At 40.3% G+C, this 23290-nt stretch overlaps 1 protein-coding gene across 1 annotated transcript in view; it reads right to left on the minus strand.

Moving 5' to 3' along the window:
• LOC114240909 (uncharacterized) overlaps positions 1-23290 on the minus strand; it is a 28655-nt gene continuing 5365 nt past the window's right edge. The window contains exons 2-5 of the mRNA XM_028171588.2: positions 12485-12592; positions 6922-6993; positions 3481-3643; positions 1-2181 (exon numbers count right to left, since the gene is read on the minus strand). Coding sequence (XP_028027389.2) covers positions 1141-2181; positions 3481-3643; positions 6922-6993; positions 12485-12522 — 1314 coding nt within the window. The 5' untranslated portion in view covers positions 12523-12592 and the 3' untranslated portion in view covers positions 1-1140. The remainder of the gene's footprint in view (positions 2182-3480; positions 3644-6921; positions 6994-12484; positions 12593-23290) is intronic.

The raw sequence follows: 23290 nt of genomic DNA on the forward strand, positions 1-23290 counted from the left end.
TCGTTTTATACTAATCATAGTTTTAGACATCAGAGACCAAAGGCCTGATTTTCAATATATCAATTAGAACAAATAAATATTGTAATAGACTAACATATTTTAAGTAGAACCTAGTTTTAGTGTAGGTAATTACAAGAAATAGAAAAAGAAGATACACGCAGATCAGTACAACGCGCAAATATACCTTATGTCTCTAATGTCAAAGTTCATTACAGCTTACGAGAAACTCGTTTTTTAACCGACTTCAAAAAAGGAGGAGGTTCTCAATTCGACTGTATGTTTTTTTTTATGTTTGTTACCTCTTTGGCTGGGTGAATCGATTTTGATGATTCTTTTTTTATTAGAAAGCTGACACTTCCCGTGTTGTCCCATTTCAATTTAGTCCAGTTCTGATAATGGTATCCATGAGAAAACCATATAAGTCTTAAATTTGCATTAAGTACGTGCGCGACAAATAGATGAATAACTCAATAACTCAATATCACGCCAACCGATTTCGATGATTATTGTTTTTAGTGTTTGTAGTATTAATTTGTTTTGGAACATCTTTTTTTTTCCTATTTGAAGCCGGTTTTTGTTAAAGCATGTCTATTTACAATTATGTTGTTCACGTAATCACAAAAATCGCGAATAGACACAATAAATTACTAAAAATCTAACCGTAAGTACCTACTCGTGAACTCAAAACAAATGTGGTTCGGAAAATAACCTAAAAGTATTAACTACATAGTTTGTGCCATTTTGAATCTAGAGCTAATAAGTAAACTGCATCCATACTTTAAAGCCAAAATTCGTTTTCTTTTAACAGTGGTTTAACTGGTGGGGACCTCTTGTGAGTCTGCACTGGTAGGTACCACCACCCTGCCTATCTCTGCCGTGAAGCAGTAATGCGTTTCGATTTGAAGGGCGGGGCCGCCGTTGTAACTATACTTGAGACCTTTGAACTTATATCTCAAGGTGGGTTCCGAATTTACGTCGTAGATGTCTATGGGCTCCAGTAACCACTCAACACCAGGTAGGCTGTGAGCTCGTCCACCCATATAATCAATAAAAATAAAAATAAAATTTAGTTTTCCACGCCTTGTGCAAACCAAAGAAATCATCATCTTAAATTCATATCATTCTCATCATCTCATTAAATTATAATCGCTCATCAGAACTTTTCCTAATAACTAATGGCTTCAATTTCCCCCTCAACTTGACCAGTCTCTTACTGACTTTGGCCGAAGACGCGGGGTTCCTTAAATCGGGCATAGATTTACTTTCGTTTAGCTGTTCGTTCGATTTAGAGACTCCGCCATAATACCTGGGCATGCTGAAGTCATTTTCCTTGAACATAATAGCAGTCTTCTCTTTGATACTCTGCAGGCTAGTCTCGCCTTTATATTCAGGTAGGGAGGGTCCATCAGCGAAAAACCTTGGTAAGTTAGTACTTTTTATGATAGGAGTGTCGGGCAGTTGACTCAGTTTTAATTCGTCGTGCATCGACATAACGCCGACGATGGATTTGCTTTTTATTAACGGCGGTTTCTCTGGTGCCAAATGCTCAGGAATGTTCAAAAACGACGCGCTTCTGTGCGGTACTCTTGCTAGGACTTTGTTTATTTTTGTAGGGTCGATGTTCTTTAAGCTCTCAACCCTATTGAGGGTAGGTCGTAGCTTAGATCCACTATCGACTCTCTCTAAAGTCTTAGCGCTGTGGCTTCTCGGTAAATCGCCCTTCTGCCTCAAGATTCCTTTGACGCTTTCCACCCTTGGTAAGGAAAGGGTTGAAGGTAAAGCCATTACGGAAACTGGATCGTATTGGTATACTGGATGCGGCGTGGTTATTTTAGATTCGTCTTTGATAGTCACTGTACTGGGTTTAATCACATCTTGTTTTCTAACTGCGACGTTCATAGTTAGTCCTTCTTCGCCATCTATATCCTGACTCTCCTTGTCGCTTTCTTCTTCTTCGTCAATTTTAAACATGTCGTGATTTGCGAGGAGCTCATCTTTGAACATGATCTCAAAATCAGTGACAGGAGAGTTGACCTCGTCTTCGAAGTATACCTTAGTTCTATTTGGTTTGTCCGAGAGATAGTCTGGTTCCGATTTTGTTTCAAGTTCGTCCAGCGATTCCCTGCTGCCCTTCGATTTGAGCTCGTGGTCCTCTCTGAATATCAGAGATTTGGAGAACACCTGTAAGTTACGTCTGGTCAATGTTTAATTCAATTTGATGTAGTGCATTAGTATAGTGCATTGGGCGTTTGAATGAAATAAATGGTAGCAAAATTTAGTGGTACGACTCTATTCCCATAGAAATTCTATTTCCATAGAAATTTCCAGCTATTTCCATAGAAAGGCTGCCCGTGTTCGATTTGACTAGTGGGACAGTCATTAGATTGTAAAATACTATGGAGACTTCGACTTTATGATTTTAAGCTGGATTGCAGATTCACTTAATGACGTCAATGGGATCTGGTAATTTGGGAAAGTCCAATAAAAGAGAGGCCCTTCTTTAAAAACGGTCTTATAGATTCTTAGAGATTTTTGTCCTCAAATTTCACTCTCGAGTACTGATGGAGGGATTGGTTTTGGTAACGTGACGCAGCAGCGCAGCAATTCATGTGCATTATGGTGTTTAGTACTAAATATCTATTGAGCTGAGTGCTCATCTGCCGGTTAAAGTAAACAGTCTCGAACCGGTCCCAAATGAGAGGCATGTGTGAAACAACTACGTAATAGCTGCTACGCTTAAAGCAAAATATTTTGATATAGACACGCTAATGGTTTCAAGAGTATATGAAGGACCGAGACAAATGTCTGCCAATTTCGTGACAACGCCTTTTAAATTGCGACTAATCAATAAGTCGATTTGTTATTATGTTTCCTATAGATTCCGAAATGGTTGTATTGATTTTGATGAAATTATTAGGATATCTTTAGATTGGACCGGATGGTGGATCGGATCAAAGACTGGCTTTTTTTCCTACCTAATCATCGATAGGTTTGCGCTTTTTCAACCACACCCGGACTGATAAGTGAGCTTATAGGGCTTAAAATGGGAAGAACTGCTAGCACTATCCCTAGCAAGAGCAGTGCTTCGCTGAATCTACCACCGGGTTGGAATCGCGACACCCTAAGGAGATCCAGCGAGGAAATCGGTGGGTTGTGTCTATGGGCCAGGTTACAGAACGGTAATCGACGCTTGGAGCAACAAAAAGTACTGATAGTGGATTGAGAGGATCCGATAGAACATGCTTAGAACGACGGCGTCTTTGCATTATCTGGTGATATATACATTCCGTTTTTTTTTAATAATTTAAATTACACGTTGAGTCTTTAAGGTGATCTTTGAACAAGTATTAGATACTCATGATGGGTTTGAGATTTGAAGCCTGTATTAGATATAACGATAAACAGCGGACATTTTAACTGTTAGACGATGGACCCTTTTCTAATCATGAGCGCATTTTTACATCTACTAATTTTTTGTACCTCAAAAAGTTTGTCAGCGTGCAGTGGTATTTCATTGAGTTCTCTGCCCATGATGGCGCGTGGCGGCAGATGATTGTTGTTGAAGGGTTGTTCCGTGACCACGCTGTCGAGGCTCGCCCCCACATTGACATGGCCATTTGCGTAAACTGTGGTCTCGTCTAATCTGGAAATAAGCGTTGAGGTTTCAAATAAAACCGAATACAATTTAATAGAGCCGAGTCGAGTCTAACCGAGTTTTAAATTAATTTAACTATCATCTAATTCTAATCTTATGCTCCATCTTGGAGACGGATAAACGAGGACGTAGGTATAATTTTCTTATCACTGAACAAAGAAATTGTGTAATTAAAATACGTTTTCAGACAACAATCTCTATAAATAAGCTAGTAGTCTTTGTTTAAATATACTTTGTGCTTTAACTACGTTGATTGTTTTATAATTAATTTAATAGGTACTTGTAAACAGGTTAGGAATGATTTTCTGTAATGTTCTGGATCGGCAGATAAGCTCAGATATTAAGCTGCGCGAGAGTGCTTTACGACAAAAACCGGTAGGATGGTGGTAAATACCTTTTTTTATTGCCCTTGTAGGCAGACGAGCATATGGCCCTTCTGATGGTGAGTGGTTACCGTCGCCCATGGACTTCGGCAATGCCAGGGGCAGAGCCAAGCCGATGTCTACCGATTAATATTCTCCACAAGCCTCGTTTGAATAAGGACATGTCATAGCGCTCGGGAAACACCGTGGAGGGGAGCTCATTCCATAGCCGAATTGTACGTGGCAAAAAAGACCTCTGGAAACGCACTGTCGATGAGCGCAGCGGTTACAGATAATATGAATAAACTCTGCTCCGATGGCGGGATGTGCAATGATAAAAAGGAGATGAGGGATCATCTCAAACAATTCGTCAGACTACTCCCCATGGTACATACGGTATAAAATACAGAGAGAACCGAAGTCCCTCCGCAGAACCTCTGGGTCCAAACGATCCTGTGCATGGAAAATGATTTACGTAGAATTTAGAGATTACGTCTCGCTTGTAACATTCTTCAAACTACCAGAGATAACTAAAACTGGAAAGTCCACTTGTAAGAACCCATTTTATCTGAATTATATCTGCAACTATTGGAAGTTGAGACCTAGCCATGCACGCACGTGTGGTAGAAACAGCTTCAGAGTCTTCAGAATTTATTGCTCTACATTTCACAGCTCTTGAATTTACTCTGATCGACTAGACTGCTATTAGACATAATTGATCTTATGGCCTATGGAATGGACTGGTCCACAAATGAGTTGCCGAAATGTCTTTTGCCAATATTTGTTTTTTAACTCTCTTTTTCTTAGCTTATTTGTGTGTGACGGTATCTGTGAATATAATTTTTAGTGACTTGAAGACGTCCTAGCTTTCTGAGCTTGGAAAATTTGCACGCGTATAAAGTACTGATGACGATACAATAATTTTACAGCTTCGCTGGCTGGTTCTAGTCCAGCGGGGTATTCTGGGACACCAGCGGCACTGTCTGGACGGCCTGACGGGCTGCCATACCGAGACGGTCGACATTTCAGAGCCTTCGATTCGCGTCGAAGGCTCCGTCGGCTGGGCGTCCTTAGGGTGAGCCGCGCTGTTTGGTTGTAGTGTCGACCGCGGTAACCCCCCTACCTAATCCGGGGTCTGACCTCGGGGATCGGACGCTTGGGCGAAGAGTGCAGGGGAGTCGTTTAGTGGGCGGGCCCTAAAATTCTTTGGACCCGCGGTTTGCTCCCAACACCTTGCAGATCGTCAAGTCCCACATACCCCGCGCGCCCCTTAGGCACGGGGACCTCGTAGGAGGTTCGGCCCCCAGCCCGGGACTCAAAGGCATGTCCGTATTCAAATAAGGATTCAAAGGTGGGCACAGCCTTAGACTAGATTCGGGGTCAATTCACAATCACGTGGACTGTTATTTGTCTACATCGGAAGAAATTCCGGTGCTGTATGAAGCGTCCTATGAACCAGTTTTTTTTAATGTCTATGTAGGCTGATGAGCATACGGCCCCTCGGACGGTAAGTGGTTACCGTCGCTCACTGACGTCAGCAATGCCAACAGCACAGCCAAGTCGCTGCCTACCAGTCACTGCATAAGTTCGAAAGCCTATTGTATTTTTATTGTTATAGTGCCGGCATATGGCTTTTCCCGTCGCCTAATTAAAAGGCAATAGAGTTAATAAACGAATTATTGAAGATGAATCTCTAATCTCATTCTTATCACCGTATCTCTCGTCACCGATGTGAATATCATCCCTGTCATAAAAACCATTTAGTGCGGTGAAATGTCTACCAATATTCTAGTTTCAAGATAACACAAAAGAAAAGCACCCTAATCAATTAAAATGAGTATTCAAGCCCTCCTCCTTTTTTCAAGTCGGTTAAAAAGTAATAACAAAATAATAATATTATCTCAACGCATTGTGCTCGCGTTTACGCATCATAAATTATACGTTCGTGTAATAAGATTATATGTAAGCTGCAAAACAAATAAAAGTAAGCCTTAACATTAAAGTGCGTAAGTCGCTTTTAAATGCCATTTAGATAAGGCTTAAACGAATCAAATGCAATCTTAGCCAAGCTTATTTTTATTTTAGTGCCAATCAGGGTGTTTATTTATATTGTTAGCCGACTTCAAAAAAAGGAGTAGGCTCTGGATTAAAAACTTTTTTTTTGTATGCCACCTCATAACTTTTTATTTATTTGAAAGTTGCTAGGTGTTCATGTGGTCCCATTAAAATTTTATCAATGTTCTGACTTGTGATTTTTGAATTATCCTACTATCCTTAATATTATAAAATTAAATCTGAAAGTTTGTAATATTGTATGGATATATGTTTGTCACTCTTTCACGCAAAAACTATTCGATGGATTTTGATGCAACTTTACAATAGTATAGCTTACTTATCAGAATAACACATAGGCTATAGTTTATCAAGATATGGTGTGAAATACTTAAAATATAACCAGTCACCGGAGCCCATAGACATCTACAACATAAATGCCGCTACCTACCTTGAGATATGAGTTCTAAGGTCTCAGTATAGTTACAACGGCTGCCCCACCCTTCAAACCGAAACGCATAACTGCTTCACGGCAGAACTAAGCAGATCGGTGGTACCTACCCGTGCGGAACCACAAGACGTCCTACCACCAGTGATTACGCAAATTATAATTGTGCGGGTTTGATTTTTGTTACACGATGTTATTCCTTCACCGCGGAAGTCAATCGTGAACATTTGTTTAGTACGCATTTCATTATAAAAATTGGTACCCGCCTGCGGGATTCGAACACCGGTGCATCGCTCGATACGAATACATTGGACGTCTTAACCTTTAGGTCACGACAAATTCAAAATTATTCGATATTCATAAATATTCATCAAAGTGAGAGTTACAAAACGGAATGAACTTACTTGTATGCGGCGATTTTTTTGTCGAAACAAAACTTCTCCTCGCAACAGTTCCAATACATGGTCTCCCAGCAGCTGAGGACAAAGAGAGATACCTAAGTATATATGAAAATACTGGTATATATGTTTACATATCGACGCTTGAAAGGCAAACGTGACTAAGCGACAATGCGTGAACTTTACAGTAGACTAATTTAAAGTTGAAATACCTGTAAAAAATTATATTTTAACGAATCTAGCTGTAGGATTGAAATGATTTTAATAGACCCAGAAATATATATTTTTTGCGCATCGAATATGGTTATTGCCTATCATTTATGTACAAAACAGTTATTGTCGCTTAGTCACGTTTGCCTTTCAAGCGTCGATATTTTCAATACATGACTGATTCGGTGGTGCACTAATCAGTCGACGTCGCCTTAAACATGCATTACGGATCCTCGCGATCCATTAACGGTGCTTTTAGGTACCACAAGCACCGATCACCGTCCTCGTCGAACCCGTCGCTTGCGACGAAGGGCTCGACGAGTAAATTAACCCACAGACACAGCCCACTGAGTTTCTCGCCGGATCTTCTCAGTGGGTCGCGTTTCCGATCCGGTGGTAGATTCTGCGAAGCACGGCTCTTGCTAAGGTTCTTGTTAGCAACGTCGTCAGGTTTGAGCCCCGTGAGCTCACCTACTAGTTAAGGTTCCGCTGAAATAGCCTCTAAAGGCTACCATCTTAGGTAGGAAAAAAAAAAATTATCAGTCTTGTACCCATAACACAGGGAAACCTAAATGGAGGCCCTACGACCGTGGGTTATTTTGTTCTCCGTTATTATTAATTATTATTCCACTCACTACAGAAGTACAGTTTCACACTTTTTGGACCCAATTCGATCATCCAGAATCCGTATCCAGAGATCAATTTTGCTACGTGATAACTCCACATTCGAGCACTATGACTTCCTTTGAAACCCGCTCACCCGATTTAAAGAGCCCTCAGCAATACATAGAGCTTCAATAATTGATGTCCATGAGCAAAGGCCACAACTTATCCTCTGGAGAACCGCGTGGTCTCGAAGTGATGAAGGCAAATATACAATTGAAGCCATTGAAAAGGCATATCTTCTGAAACCACGCCTATTATCTATATTTTATTTTTAACTAGCGACCCGCCCTCGCTTCGCTTCGGAAACTGTAATTTATTATTGATTTCTCCACTATTTAATGGATGTTATTATACATATAAATCTTTCTCTTCAATCACTCTATCTATTAAAAAAAATCGCATCAAAATCCGTTGCGTAGTTTTAAAGATTTAAGCATACATAGGGATATAGGGACAGAGAAAGCGACTTTGTTTTATAATAAGTAGTGATAGTGATTGCGTGATATTACGATATTCTTGTATCAAAGACATGTGATGTCCAGCTAAAATCAAATTGTCTCTTGTCAACTGTCTACACAGCTACTGCTTGTAATCACAATAGATACATCAACTATGTTTGTTGACCTTGATAGATAAAATGAGATCTTTAAGTGTTTGTATTCTACACACCAGACATGACGGACCATTGTCAACTAACTGCGAGATTGTCATTAATCGTTGCCTACGTTTTTGGTTTTTACTATAACAATAATAATATATTTGTTTTTAATTAACCGACTTCAAAAAAGGAGGAGGTTCTCAATTCGACTGTATGTTTTTTTTATATGTTTGTTACCTCATAACTTTTGACTGGGTGTTTCGATTTTAATGATTCTTTTTTTATTAGAAAGCTGACGCTCTCCGTGTGGTCCCACTTTAGTCCAGTTCTGATGATGGTATCCATGAGAAAACCATATAAATCTTAAATTTCCATTAAGTACGTGCGCCACAAATAGATGATAACTCAATATCACGCCAACCGATTTCGATGATTATTGTTTTTACTGTATATTAATTTGTTTTGGAATATCATTTTTTTCTATTTGAAGTCGGTTTTTGTTAAAGCATGTCTATTTACAATTATTATAATAATATAGTGTTTTTTAAATTGCAAGAAAATTACATTTTTGATATCTTTTTTTATTATATTATTAAGTATAATTAACATCCAGACAAAAAGCAATCAAAGTCGTTTTTTTTTCACTTATTTCAGGAGCATTCTACCTTAAACCGTTAGTGTCAAAATTAAGACGGAACCCAAAAAAAGCATTATGAAATTCTAACTCAGACATTTTACTTTATAAATTAACATTGTCACACTTGCGTGATAAATTTTAATGTTTATGCTAAATTCGAGGTAATATTATGATTGGATCACGAATCTTCGTGATGCTGGGTCTTGAATTAGAAGGCATATACGTGCGTTACGGCCTTTTTTGTGTACAAAACATCAAGGATCATTTATATTGTCAGTTGCATTAACCCTTTCATTGCCTTGTAGGTCACGGGTCCCTTACGCGGCGCACTGAAGTAACTATGTCGATTTCTGTTACTAAGCGAATGGATTGCCTTTTTTTTGGGCCGAGTCAGATCCTCCTACGAGATCCCCGCGTATAGGGGGCGCGCGGGGTATGTGAGACTCAACGATCTGCAGGTGTTGAGAACAGACCGCGGGCCCAAGGAATTTTAGGGCCCACCCACTAAACGGCTCCCCTGCACTCTTAGACCCGACGTCCGATCTCCGTCCGAGGTCAAAACCCGGTCAGAGTAGGGGGGGTTCCCGCGGTCAACACTACAACTAGACACGCGGCGCCACCCCGAGGACGCCCGACCGACGGGTCGTCGAGGCGATAGTCGACGACCAACGACGTCGGTCTCCGCGGTACGGCGGCCCTACCAGGCCGCCCGGGCGACGCCGCTGGTGTTCCGGGATACCCCGCTGGGCCAGAACCAGCCTGCCGGGTCGGAACGCGATACACCGCCGACCGGGTTACTCTTCCACAGTGTGTTCAGTGATGACAGCGCCGACGAAAACGCGGCCCGCATCGCAGTCCGCAGCCGCCGACGCGCCGTCCCGTCCTCCTGGTGCCAGCGCGCTAGAGTGACGGTAGCGTGCGGCGCAACCTCAACTTAGGTTGCCCCGTGAACATCACCGGGAGGAGACTGCCTCCTCATAGGGGCCAGAGCTGGACAAACGCCCTCCTCTGACCCCCGGTTCGGCGGCGGCGGCACGGTGCCGAGAGGGAAGAAGAGCTCTCCCTCTCCCGTTCCGCCGCCTCCTTCTGCGAGATGGTGGACTCGCAGAAGTCGAGCATCGCCTGCCAGGACTCATGGTAGCCACGACGGTCGGAAGCGACAAGTCCGGTCCTATTTTTGCAACGAGAACGCGGCGCTGCTCCGCGAAAGCGGGGCAGTATGCGAGCGTGTGCTCCGCCGTGTCCTCGTTGCAGCCCCGCAGTGGTGGCACTTCGGCGTCGGCTTCCTCCGGGCAACGAGGTGCAGGTAGCGACCGACAGGACCGAAACAGCCGTGTCCCGTGAGTATCTGCGTCGCTCGGAAGGTGAGACGTCCTCGGTCGCGATTTACCCAGTCCGAGAGGACCGGGCGGATCGCCTCGACGGTCCGTCGCCCATAGGCGGGGTCCGGCAGGCGGCGAGACCACGCCTCGAGCACGGCACGCCGAGATTGAAGCTTCCGCGCTCGAACTTCCACCGCGCCGGGACGCGGCTCCCCCCTGGAGCGGAGATCGCTTCGCCACGCGTAATCCGCAGCGAGCGCCTCCGCTTCCAGGTCCCAGGGAGGCGTCCCGGCGAGCACGCACGCCGCCTCGAAGGAGACGGTGCGGTACCCGCGAACCGCCCTGACCGCAATCGCTCGCTGCGGACGTCGTAACGCCGCCACGTTATCGCGAGTCAGGGCGTGGCACCATACGGGAGCCCCGTACAGTGCCATCGACCGCACCACCCCCGTGTAGAGGCGGCGCACCACCATGTCGGGACCACCGACGTTCGGCAACAACCGACTCAGTGAGCCGGCGGCCGTCATCAGTCGGGGACCCAATCTTTCGAAGTGAGCCCGGAAACTCCAACGACCGTATTTACAACGGCTGCCCCAACCTTCAAACCGAAACGTATTACTACTTCACGGCAGAAATAGGCAGGGTAGTGGTACCTACCCGCGCGGACATACAAGACGTCCTACCACCAGTGTCTACATTATTTTATTTAATCCATAAATACGGAGCCCTCACAGTAAGCTTCCTACTTTCTGTCTGTCTCTACGTTATATGGTATAGAACTCACCGAATTGTCTTTCACAAATAAATTATCACAATATCCTTTGAACTATTCAAAAGAAATCTCACTTTCAATTTCGACTTAATAAAATATGTAACATTCTAATACTAATTTCATTTAGATTACAATTTCGATAAAAAATCTTTCACATTATATATGTAACAACTTCTATTTTACCAACACAGTTTCAGATACATGAACCACGGAAAATAAAGTTTTCTCTTACTAAATGTATCACTCAAACAAGTTTAAAATTTAAATTTAAATTAAAATAAAAACACGATCGTTTCGTCTATACAAAATTTACACTATTCCATGTCACTTCAATTCACTAAAATTCATACACGAAACACGTATATTACCGGATTCCTATTTAAACTGAATGGCCACATAACACAATCTTCACACAATCGTCACATGCTCAGCGTATAACCAAAGTGACGTTTAAATGTCAAATTATCTTGACAGATGTCTGACGGTTTTATCGTGATCGAGAGGAAATTTTGCACTTAAGCATTACACAGTCCATTCTTTGTTATTCGACGCGACAAACTCAAGTTGAGTTTTTATTTTACAAAAACGAGGTTTATATTTGAACTGTATGTAACTCAGAACTATTTTCTAGGCGGATCGCCGTTTAAATTTTATCCAATCTAAATCAAGATCCGACCACTAGTTTTTGAGTTGTCCTTGATAATGCATATTTGATTGACAGGATTCGTACAATACGGGACTTTGTGTGAACATATCTACCGTGCTATAGGAAGGTTACCTGTAGGTCCTTCGAAAACCTTTGATCACAGTGCCTTTAACTGTATTTATAGGCCGGGTCAAGTAGGCACCACAAACCTGTCTATTTGCTGCTGAAGCAATCCCGTTTTGAGCAATGAGGCGGTAGCGAAACAGTGAGATTTCGTCCTTACATCTCAAGATGAGTGGCGGTATTGAAACCCTTATATTTACTGCTGAAGCAATCCCAGTTTGAACAACGAAAGTTTTTTTTTATTGTTTAGATGGGTAGACGAGCTCACAGCCCACCTGGTATTAAGTGGTTACTCGAGCCCATAAACATCTACAACTAAATGTTCAACATCTGTAACTAAATGTCTAAATGCCGCCACCCACCTTGAGATATTAGTTCTAAGGTCTCAGTATAGTTACAACCGCTGCCCCGCCCTTCAAGCCGAAAAGCATTACTGCTTCGCGGCAGAAATAGGTAGGGTGGTCGAAACAGTGAGATTTCGCCCTTACTACACAAGATGGGTGGCGGTATTGGAATATCCATGGACAGCGGTAACCAACTTATACAATAAAACTAAAAATAAAGTACAGAAAACAAAAAAACAAAAAGGACTTACTACTGGCATGATTTACATAGCGTAAGTAACATTTTCATTAGTTACATGTCGAGAGGAGATCGTAGAGAAATTCTTGAATTCAAGGTCGCCTCTGCCGCATTATCATTTCTGTAACAACAACAAAAAACATTTTCTAATAACATATTTAAAGATTATCAAACATCAATAATGAATACATTGAGGTTTAGTTTCTTCTTGCAACTGCTACTTGACCGATTTTGATGAAGCATGATTTTTGGATGCTATTTAAAATACGATTGAGTGCCAGCCCTTATTTACAGCGCCATCTTGCGAGAAAAATCATCAGATCGCGAATTGGATGATTTATGCAAACAACAACAATCACGTTTTAAATAGGTATATTTATAAAGCCTTTTTACTTGTGGTAGGACCTCTTGTAACTTGTGTGTCCGCGCGTGTGGGTACCACCACCCTTCCTATTTCTGCCGTAAAGCAGTGATGCGTTTCGGTTTGAAGGGTGGGGCAGCCGTTGTAACTATACTGAGATCTTAGAACTCATACCTCAAGGTGGGTGGCGCATTTACGTTGTAGATGTCTATGGGCTCCAGTAACCATTTAACATGATGTGGGCTGTGAGCTCGTCCACCCACGAAAGCAATAAAAAAAACCCTTTTATGTATATTTACAAAACTATTGAGTGAATTTAACTTAAAGCTTAAAGCGGACACTTCTTTAGCCGCGTTGGGCATTTTTTGATACGGGAAAATCTTATGGGTTCGCGTCACCGACATGCTAATGTTGCGCATGCGCAGCGGTTTGTGTACACGAATACATATAATATACATATAATATATATAAAATATATACTATATATTGTATATACCTAACGTCACCGTCATGGGTTATTACCCATGACGGTATGTCTTTAGCTATATATATTTACAAGTAAAATTGAATGGATTTAGTAAAAAGCTTAATGTGTATTATACTGTACATTGTTCAAATAGTTTTTGAATTTGATTATTATCAAATTGTTTAATTGTAGAATCACTGTGCAGTACAACAGTGAGTACTAAATAGATATCCTAATATTTTTAAGTTGAAAAACAAATAAAATATCAAAATTTTCTAACTAAATTTCGAATAAGTTTTCACTTCTATCGACAGTCCTCCTATGACTGTCAATTTATTTTTACTAGTGGTCCCGCAGTAGTCGAAATCCGACTATAATTAATTGGAATTGTAAGTTTTTACACTATTATGATTGTATTTTATACTTCTATAATCACAAATTTCGCCAAGACTACACTATAAAAAATATTTACAAAGACAAACAATATTTAATCTATTCTCAATTTGACAATAGACGTCAAGAACAAAAGTTTGACAGTAGTATGCATGCGTGTGTGCGTCAAATACATGGTATGTAGTGTGTGTAATGTTTTCTTTATTGATATAATGTATCCTTCATGCATTATTTAAAAAAAAAATTAGCATTGTGCACTCCTTCTCTATATTCTCTATAAGTGTGGGAAATTTCATACTCCTCAGTCCGCGCAATTTTCGTAAAAAGGGATACAAAGTTTTTGCTTCACGTATTAATATATAGATATATTCAGTTAATTCTTTCACTTGTAATGTAGTAGTAGTAGTTTTATTTTTCCAACTGGAAAGGCAAACGTATCATACAGCCTAATCTTTTATAAATATTTTTATATATGAATTTTATTTGATATTTATTAATGAAATATTTTTTATATATGATATTATGAAATGACATGAAGTTGATTAATATGAAACACGGGATGAAATGAAATGAGATGAGTGATGATATGGGATGAAATATATTTTAATGAGATACTATCATCTCAGTAAAATGGTAGTCATTTACTGAGACTTTTTCAGTGGACTTTTTGGAGGATCCCGAGAATTTACCTTCAACGGCTTTATTTCATTTTCCCACATTTGTGCACTTTCACATATACTAAACTGTTAATAAACCACCGTTATTACACATTTAAGTCTGAAGAAACACTAAATAATAGACAAATAAAACAAAACACACAACTTCGCTCCTCGCGTCCCGCCAGAAAGACCTCACCTGTCAAGTAATGTCTGGCCGCTAATCACAAGCTATGACGTTAGGATGGACTATATATTTAAATAGAGTATCTATTCAGTTCCGTGACACTTCTAAATAGTTCTGAACCATTGTTCGCATCACGGAATGTGAACACAATAGTTCTTTATAAGTAACTATTAATCATGTCGATTTGTTTGCTTTTATATTTTAAACATTCAGCGCCGTGGAGATAATGGAGATATTGGAGATTAGAATCTCTCGACTTATAATGTGAGATAAAACTATATTATCTCTGTTGATATTATGTAAGTGAATACAAATAAATGATCGCCTTAAATCAATGGAAGTAATTTTTCGATAAATGACACATAGATGAGCTCTCGGTCAATCCGCTGTCGAGTGGTTACTAAAACTATTGGATGCCAATGGGAAAGTGAAGACCTTTTTCGCCTATCCATCTGCCAATAGCTTCAATAAGCTATTAGTTCTGGTTGGCTTCACCTCGATTGATAGAGCTCACAGGGCTAAACCTTAAAGAACCGATTAAAATCTGTCCTACGAAGAGCAGTGCTTCCATGAATCTAGTACCAAATCGCGAACCATTCAGAAGATCCGTCAAGAAACTTAGTACGGTATTCTTCTTCCAGTGCCTCTTCAATCCTGAAGGTTGCCGTTAGCCTCCTGTATTCATCTCTATCAGCAGTCAGCCGGAACAGCTGTCGATGGAGGCAAATACCGGTCCACTCCTGGATATTCTGGAGCCATTTCCTCGTCCAGCACGTCTCTTTCCGTCCACTTTGCCCATCATTATCAACTGCAGCAGCATGTATCTATCGTTCCTGAGCACGTGGCCGAGATATTCTATCTTGCGCTTTTTGATAGAAGGCAACATTTTCCGGGACATATGAACGCGCTGAATATATATATACATATACGCGGTATGTTTTGGGTTAATTTGCACGTCAGCGAGAACGGTGAGCTGAGTTTAGCAGGAAGCTGCCATTAACAGCCAGAATAAACCGCTGGTTTCATATATCATCCTTCCCGTTTCTGCTGTAAAGAAATCCTATGTTCCAGTTTGGAGGGTAGGCAGGAGATTTCTAGTAGAATTGAGACTTCTAGAACATGTCCCAATGTGGAGCCGTATCAACTGTCTTTTTTTTAATGCTTAGATGGGTGGACGAGCTCACAGCCCACCTGGTGTAAAGTGGTAAGTGGATCCCATAGACATCTACAACGTAAATACGCCACCCACCTTGAGATATAAGTTCTAAGGTGTCAGTATAGTTACAACGGCTGCCCCACCCTTCAAACCAAAATGCATTACTGCTTCACGGCAGAAATAGGTACCACCAGTAAAACTTAGGATAGGATACGATTAAGGATATCAGCGACCACTTAACAAGAACTCGATGGATGAATGATATTTAAAGTAATACAGCACGCTAACGTTGGTGAGAGTATTAGGATGGTTACTCATTTAATGATCGAAGGTTAAAAATAACCTTTCTTTGGTAGACCTTTGTTTGGAAGCTTCATAAATTCCCTTAAGCTTATTTCCTTCATTGTTTGAACTTGGACCGGAGCCAATCGTTGGTAATGCGTGTTGTGAGTAAGTGCGAGATTCAAAGACGCCACGTTATAAATGATAAGACACCCGGTGTATTCTTATCAAGCGATGCGACTGTGCCAGTGTTCGAATCCTGCAGACAGCTATAAAGCTTTTCCAATTAAATACGTAGTTAAGAAATGTAAATTTTTTTTCCCCCCTATCTATGCTGATAGCCTTGTAAGGCTGATTCAGCTTCACCCTAACACGTAGGTGAGATCACGGGGTTCAAACCGGAGTGTTGCTAACACTGGTCCTAGCAAGAGCAGTGCTTCGCAGAATCTACCACCGGATCGGAAACGCGACTCACTGAGAAGATCCACCGAGAAACTCAGTGGGCTGACATTCTCCTAGACTCATCTAAGATGACTCTCGCACTAGTCTTCATTCGATCCGCATAGATGAACTCCCGCGCCATCTTGTACCACCCACCTTCCTTTTCACGTATGTATGTACCGATATTTTCCGATATCTGTGTACTTAGTGCGAGTTTTTTAACGTTCTCGATAGCGTAAAAGTTAACTCATATTTGTGTGCACTGGAACAGCGCCCCTAGCGGCAAACGTAGGCAAACGTTCGCACTCCATAAAAATTTTCAGTTAACTTTTACATTATCGAGAAAGTTAATAAATTCGCACTAAGCACACTATAGAACAGTCTTTGGATCTGTGTCTCGTGACTTGTGTCGGATTCCGGCTGTGACGCCACAGTCAACCGGTTTCACCGTGTCAACTAAGATTAGCGCAATAAAAATAATAACACCCGCTTTCAATGTAAAACGGAATTAGATATTACATAAATATTTCCTGGTCGAGATACTAGATTAATATTATCGGTCCTTCAAGTCGATCGGAGGTTTCAAATTTTGTGAAAATTACGTTAAATTCAATCCCTTTTTTTTTCCTACCTATGCTGATAGCCTTGAGAGGCTATTTCAGCTTCACCCTAATGTGTGTACGTGAGCTCACGGGGCTCAAACCGGAGTGTTGCTAACACTTGCAAGAGCAGTGCTTCGCAGAATGTACCACCGGATCGGAAACGCAACCCACTGAGAAGATCCGGCGAGAAACTCAGTGGGCTGTGTCTATGGGTTAATTCGCTCGTCGAGCCCTTCGTCGTAAGCGACGGGTTCGACGAGGACGGTGACCGGTGCTTGTGGTGCCTAAAAGCACCGTTAATGGATCGGGAGGATCCGTAATGACGTGCTTTGGGCGACGTCGACTGTTTACCATTCGGTCTACAGGATCGGGTATGGATAAACAGATACAGTTCTTAACCTTGACAGGGAGAATTTAGTTTATTTTTCATTATTACGATTTGCTGCGAATTGAAATAATTAAATAAGTAAAAAAAAATTTTATTTATTGCTTATATGGGTGGACGAGCTCACAGCCCACTTGATGTTAAGTGGTTACAGGAGTCCATAGACATCTACAACGTAAATGCCCCACCCAACTTGATATATAAGTTCTAAGGTCTCAGTATAGTTACAACGGCTGCTCCGCCCTTCAAACCGAAACGCGTTACTGCTTCACGGCAGAAATAGGCAATAGTTTGGTTACCTCTGTCTATGGATATCCCAATATCGCCACTCATCTTGTGATGTAAGGTCGAAATCTCACTGTTTCGCTACTACTTTACCGGTGGTAGGACCTCTTGTGAGTCCGCACGGATAGGTACCACCACCCTGCCTATTTCTGCCGTGAAGCAGTAATGCGTTTCGGTTTGAAGGGCGGGGCAGCCGTTGTAACTATACTGAGACCTTAGAACTTATATCTCAAGGTGGGTGGCGCATTTACGTTGTAGATGTCTATGGACTCCTGTAACCACTTAACATCAGGTGGGCTGTGAGGTCGTCCACCCACGTGGAAGTCAATCGTGAACATTTGTTGAGTACGTATTTCATTAGAAAAATTGGCACCAGCCTAAGATTCGAACACCAGGTGGGCTGTGAGCTCGTTCACTCATGTAAGCAATAAATAAAATAAAAAAATCAACAGTTCGATGTTTTTAATTGAACTTCAATTAAGTTTACTCCATTCCTCCACTTCAAGTTTTTTTTTTGTTTCGAAGGTTTTTCCCAAATTTTAAACTTTAAATGGCTCTCTAGACATACCTACATACTTGGTAATATCCCTGAAGAAGTTAATGAAAGCGTATAAAAAAAAAAAAGAGCCAATCAATATAGATACAGTTCTGAGAACGATTTTGTTTTACACCCCATTTTTAAACTTTCAAAATGTCATGGTCATTACGACTTAATAAGTCACCAAAGTGGGTAGACGACCTTTAAAATGCCATTGTTTATAATTGCCCTTAAGTTCAACGACCTTGTCACAATATGTAGGTTAGTTTGCGTGGCCTTTATTTGCATACAATAGCTTTGTTGCAGGATCTAAAAAAAACCTTCACTGACCAGATCTGCGTCTGTCTCTGAAGAGTGAAAATAAGCGACTAACCTATTCAAAATACTGTTAGCTCATGTTTTATATACTACTAGCGGCCCGCTCCGGCTCCGCTCGGGTCTTTAACAAAAATTTCAACGATATTTGACGTTGTTTTATTTTTTTAAATAAAAAAACACTTATTGCGGCATAACTATAATAGTTAGACATATGCTGTCGCGACACTTTTTGTAAATAATAATGTGGTCTACAAAGTCGTAGTACATTATTTTATTCTATCATCAATAGTTTTCGCAGGTCAAGCGATGTAAATAGTATTTTAGGTAATTTTTTTACACCTTGGGTTACATTATTGGAGTTTTAGTAAGGATCCCTAATTTTTTTTCAAAAATGATTATTGATTACAAACAAACAAACAAATCTTTCCTCTTTATAATATTAATTAGTATAGAAGTATGTATAGATAAATCGGTAATATATAAGGAGTTCTGAACATACATATATGTGGGATGGTATGGCGAAATTTAGTTTAGTAAAATTAGCAAGGCTAGTCGTATGTATCGGACCTCTTCCATTCCCAATCTTCAACTTTTAGTCGTCCTCTCCTATAATTCTCTCTTCTAATTTTTTTATCCATCTTCTTTGGTACAGCGATAAGTCTATTTCCATTCTTCTCTTTGTACAGTATTCTATTTTGAATCAAATGATTCTGGTAAGGTACTTTAACCAACTTCTTGCAGTCTTCTTTCTCTAACTTCTTGTAATCTTCTTTTTTTAATTTCTTGTAGTCTTCTTTGACCTCGTCCTTCTCAACAACAATAGCACAAAGTGGTATCTTCTCCATTATAATTCCATTTCTTGTAAACGTAACTTCGAATTCACGCAGTATGGGGTTGCCAATGATTAGCTTTACAGGTATTATATCATCTTCCACAATATAAAATTTGATATCCGTAACAGCATCATCAATCTGTAGCTGAGTAGTAAAAACACCTTTGATAAGTACTTCTTTGTTAGCAATGCCTGCAATGGCGGATCCAGGGGGGGGGTGGTCATGGGGGTCATGACCACCCCCTGAGCTGGTTCCAGGACTTAGGTGGGCCACTAATTGAATATAATGATTTTATTTATATATTTTGTCAACATACAGATTTTATGTAACTACATACCTTCAATATTTAATTAATTTAATATAATATAATAACTTTGTATAATGGCAAACGTTTGGGAACGAACGCATCTAAATTTGACTATTTGACCCCCTCCTGTCGCCAAAGCTGGATCCGCCCTTGAATGCCCGTAAGACGAACTTTTGAATTCTTGTCATAATGTTGGATATTATATTCAATTTTTTCAAATTCTGATTGTATAATAAGGTTCGCGTCACTACCTGTATCGATAAAAGCCACCATCTCTGTTCCATTCAATAACACTTTCTTGTAAGGGATTTTTTCTTCTTTGTTTTTCTTCTGAATAATTAAAGACTTCTTAGCTTCATTCTTACATTCGTTTCCCTTGTGACCGAATTCATTACACTTAAAGCATTTAATGCCTTTGGTACAACAAGAGGATTGATGGTCTAAATCACCACAGTTGTAGCATCTTTTAATATGCGGTTTTTTTAAAGACGATGAGCCTGCATCTGCATTTACTTGCGGAACTGCCTGGTGATACGACGGTGTATTCATTCTCTTCCGAATATCACTGTAAGCGTCCAGCTTCTTTCGAAAATCACTGTAGATGTATATAATTCTTAATATGATTCGAATATCATTCGAAGTATTCTTTTGCATTACATATTATTAACACTTAATTAGCTTTCTGCAATCGGAATCGGCGCAATCAAGATTTGCGATAAAAAAAAGTAATTAGACCTGTAGATAAGGCGTACTGGCGATAAAGTATACAAAAATAGGATTTATCTGTTTCATTTTATGATTTGTGTTCAAACGAACATTGTTTAAACAATATAATGTACTAAATATAAATAGTTTAAAAAACAAAAAAAAGAAATATGTTATTAAACCACGAAATTTGAAAAAAAAATCTCGGTTGTTCTTGTCCTGGTTAGATATAAAGCCAAAGTAATAGAAAACATAATCTGTAAGCACTTTCATTAGTTTGATCGAATCTATTTATGTGACGAATATACATATACTATTCCAAACATAATTTTACAAGCTTCAAGATTTCCGATGAACTTGTGGATAGCTCAAGGCCCGATGCCAATTTCAACCTTTTCTCAATGTGAAGATATATTTAGTGGCTTAAAGAAATTGGAGCTGTTGCCTCCAAAATATATAATTTTTTGACGTTCCCTTCTGTCAATATCAATCACTCCGAACAAAATTTGTAGGTATGGTACAACATCTCTGAAAACACATTCGAATTTTAACATATCGGATTAATTCAGTCTTATCAGCAATAGCTACAACCGAACGTCGAGCTTAGTCTGTAAAAGCTTAGCTTACCAATTTTTCCAGGCGGGTACCAATTTTTCTAATGAAATACGTACTCAACAAATGTTCACGATTGACTTCCACGGTGAAGGAATAACATCGTGTAATAAAAATGAAACCCGCAAAATTATAATTTGCGTAATTACTGGTGGTAGGAGCTCTTGTGAGTCCGCACGGGTAGGTACCACCGCCCCGCCTATTTCTGCCGTGAAGCAGTAATGCGTTTCGGTTTGAAGGGTGGGGCAGCCGTTGTGACTATACTGAGACCTTAGAACTATATCTCAAGGTGTGTGGCGCATTTACGTTGTAGATGTCTATGGGCTCCAGTAACCACTTAACAACAGGTGGGCTGTGAGCTCGTCCACACAGCTAAGCAATAAATAAATAAAAAGAAGCTAAATCGTACTTTCAAGACTTCCTCACATACTATATTTTATACTAGATATTATATCACCAACCGAAAACAGTTTGAAGTATGATTCGACGAGCATCAAACATCCTTGATACTTTAATCTCGATAAGATATCTCGATTTGTCATTTTAGAGTTTATAAGCCATCGGATTTATATCTTACTAGCGACCCGCCGTCGCTTCGCTTCGGAAATATTAAATTTTATTATTAATAGCAGAGTCCCGCGATGTTACCCGCTGCTATTTTCGTATCATGGGTGACGCTGCGGGGCAAAGCTAGTCTAAAAAAAGTAGCCTAAGTTACTCTTTAGATCATCAGCTACCTATCAGTGAAAGTCTCGTCAAAATCGGTCCAGCCGTTCCAGAGCTTAGCCGGAACAAACAGACAGACAGACAAAAAAAAAAAAAATGTTATTTTGGTGTATATACCGTATATATATTCATATGCACATCGTAAAAAGCGGTTATTTCAGTGCTACAAACAGACACTCCAATTTTATTTATATGTATAGATTTACCTATTTACTTATATGCATATCGTGGGATGAAAGGCAATTCGCTTAAAATGCCACATTTATCTTTGTTATTAAAGGTGCGTTTTATTTGGCATTATCATCAACAGTTCGATGTTTTCAATGAACTTCAATTAAGTTTACTTTTTCAAATAGCTGAAGAAGTTTTTTTTTTGTTATGATATTCTTTCTTTCTTATGAAACTTTAAACTTTAAATGACTCTCTTGTAAAGTAACAAAAATGTTGCTTAAACCAAATAGGCTTTTACCCCTCGATATAACTACATATTGGAGATCTCCAACACGATGGACCGACCTCATAAAATCTGTGACTCACTCCAACGTAAATGATTGCTCTCACTCTGCGAAACACCGTGCCATATGGCGTCGCATCGCGAGAGCATCCGTATCGCAGGATCCGACTGATGCATGACCGCGACCACTCTGTCAAGAGTGTACGAATAGGAAGAATATATACATATTATTATTTTTTATCGAATTCGTCGTGGCCTAAAGGATAAGACGTCCGGTGCATTCGTGTTGAAGCGATTCACCGGTGTTCGAATCCCGCAGGCGGGTACCAATTTTTCTAATGAAATATGTACTCAACAAATGTTCACGATTGACTTCCACGGTGAAGGAATAACATCGTGTAATAAAAATCAAACCCGCAAAATTATAATTTGCGTAATTACTGGTGGTAGGACCTCTTGTGAGTCCGCGCGGATAGGTACCACCGCCCTGCTTATTTCTGCCGTGAAGCAGTAATGCGTTTCGGTTTGAAGGGTGGGGTAGCCGTTGTAACTATACTGAGACTTTAGAACTTGTATCTCAAGGTGGGTGGCGCGTCTACGTTGTAGATGTCTATGGGCTTCAGTAACCACTTAACATCAGGTGGGCTGTGAGCTCGTCCACCCATCTAAGCAATAAATAAAAAAATTCTGAAAGGGTCGTTTGCAATGTATCCCATTCACATCCGAGGTCAATGATTCGACGGCCTTCTTGATTGGAAGTGGAACAATGGTATAGATCCCGGCCTAACGGTAAGACTAGGCAAAAAGCAAGGCAAAAAGCTTAACCAGAAAATTAAAAAAATACAGTATTACGATTAGGTACCCATAACATTAATCCTAACATGTTATTCTGAGATTTATCTGCCCTTAAATATATCGTGTGCGTCTTGTCAATCGCGCCCTCCCCCGTCTCAATCACCCGACATACCTTAGAAGGTGACTAACGCTTCAGAAAATTACAGAATTTGACTGTGTCAACCATTAGTAATGTCGAACGATGTTGACCTAGTGTTTCAGGGGGAGTGGGGGGTTTATTCAGTCTAAAACCTTGAGACATGAGGTTGTCTCAACCT

The sequence above is a fragment of the Bombyx mandarina genome, chromosome 28 (genome assembly GCF_030267445.1).
Source record: "Bombyx mandarina strain Sakado chromosome 28, ASM3026744v2".
Classification (NCBI taxonomy): domain Eukaryota; kingdom Metazoa; phylum Arthropoda; class Insecta; order Lepidoptera; family Bombycidae; genus Bombyx; species Bombyx mandarina.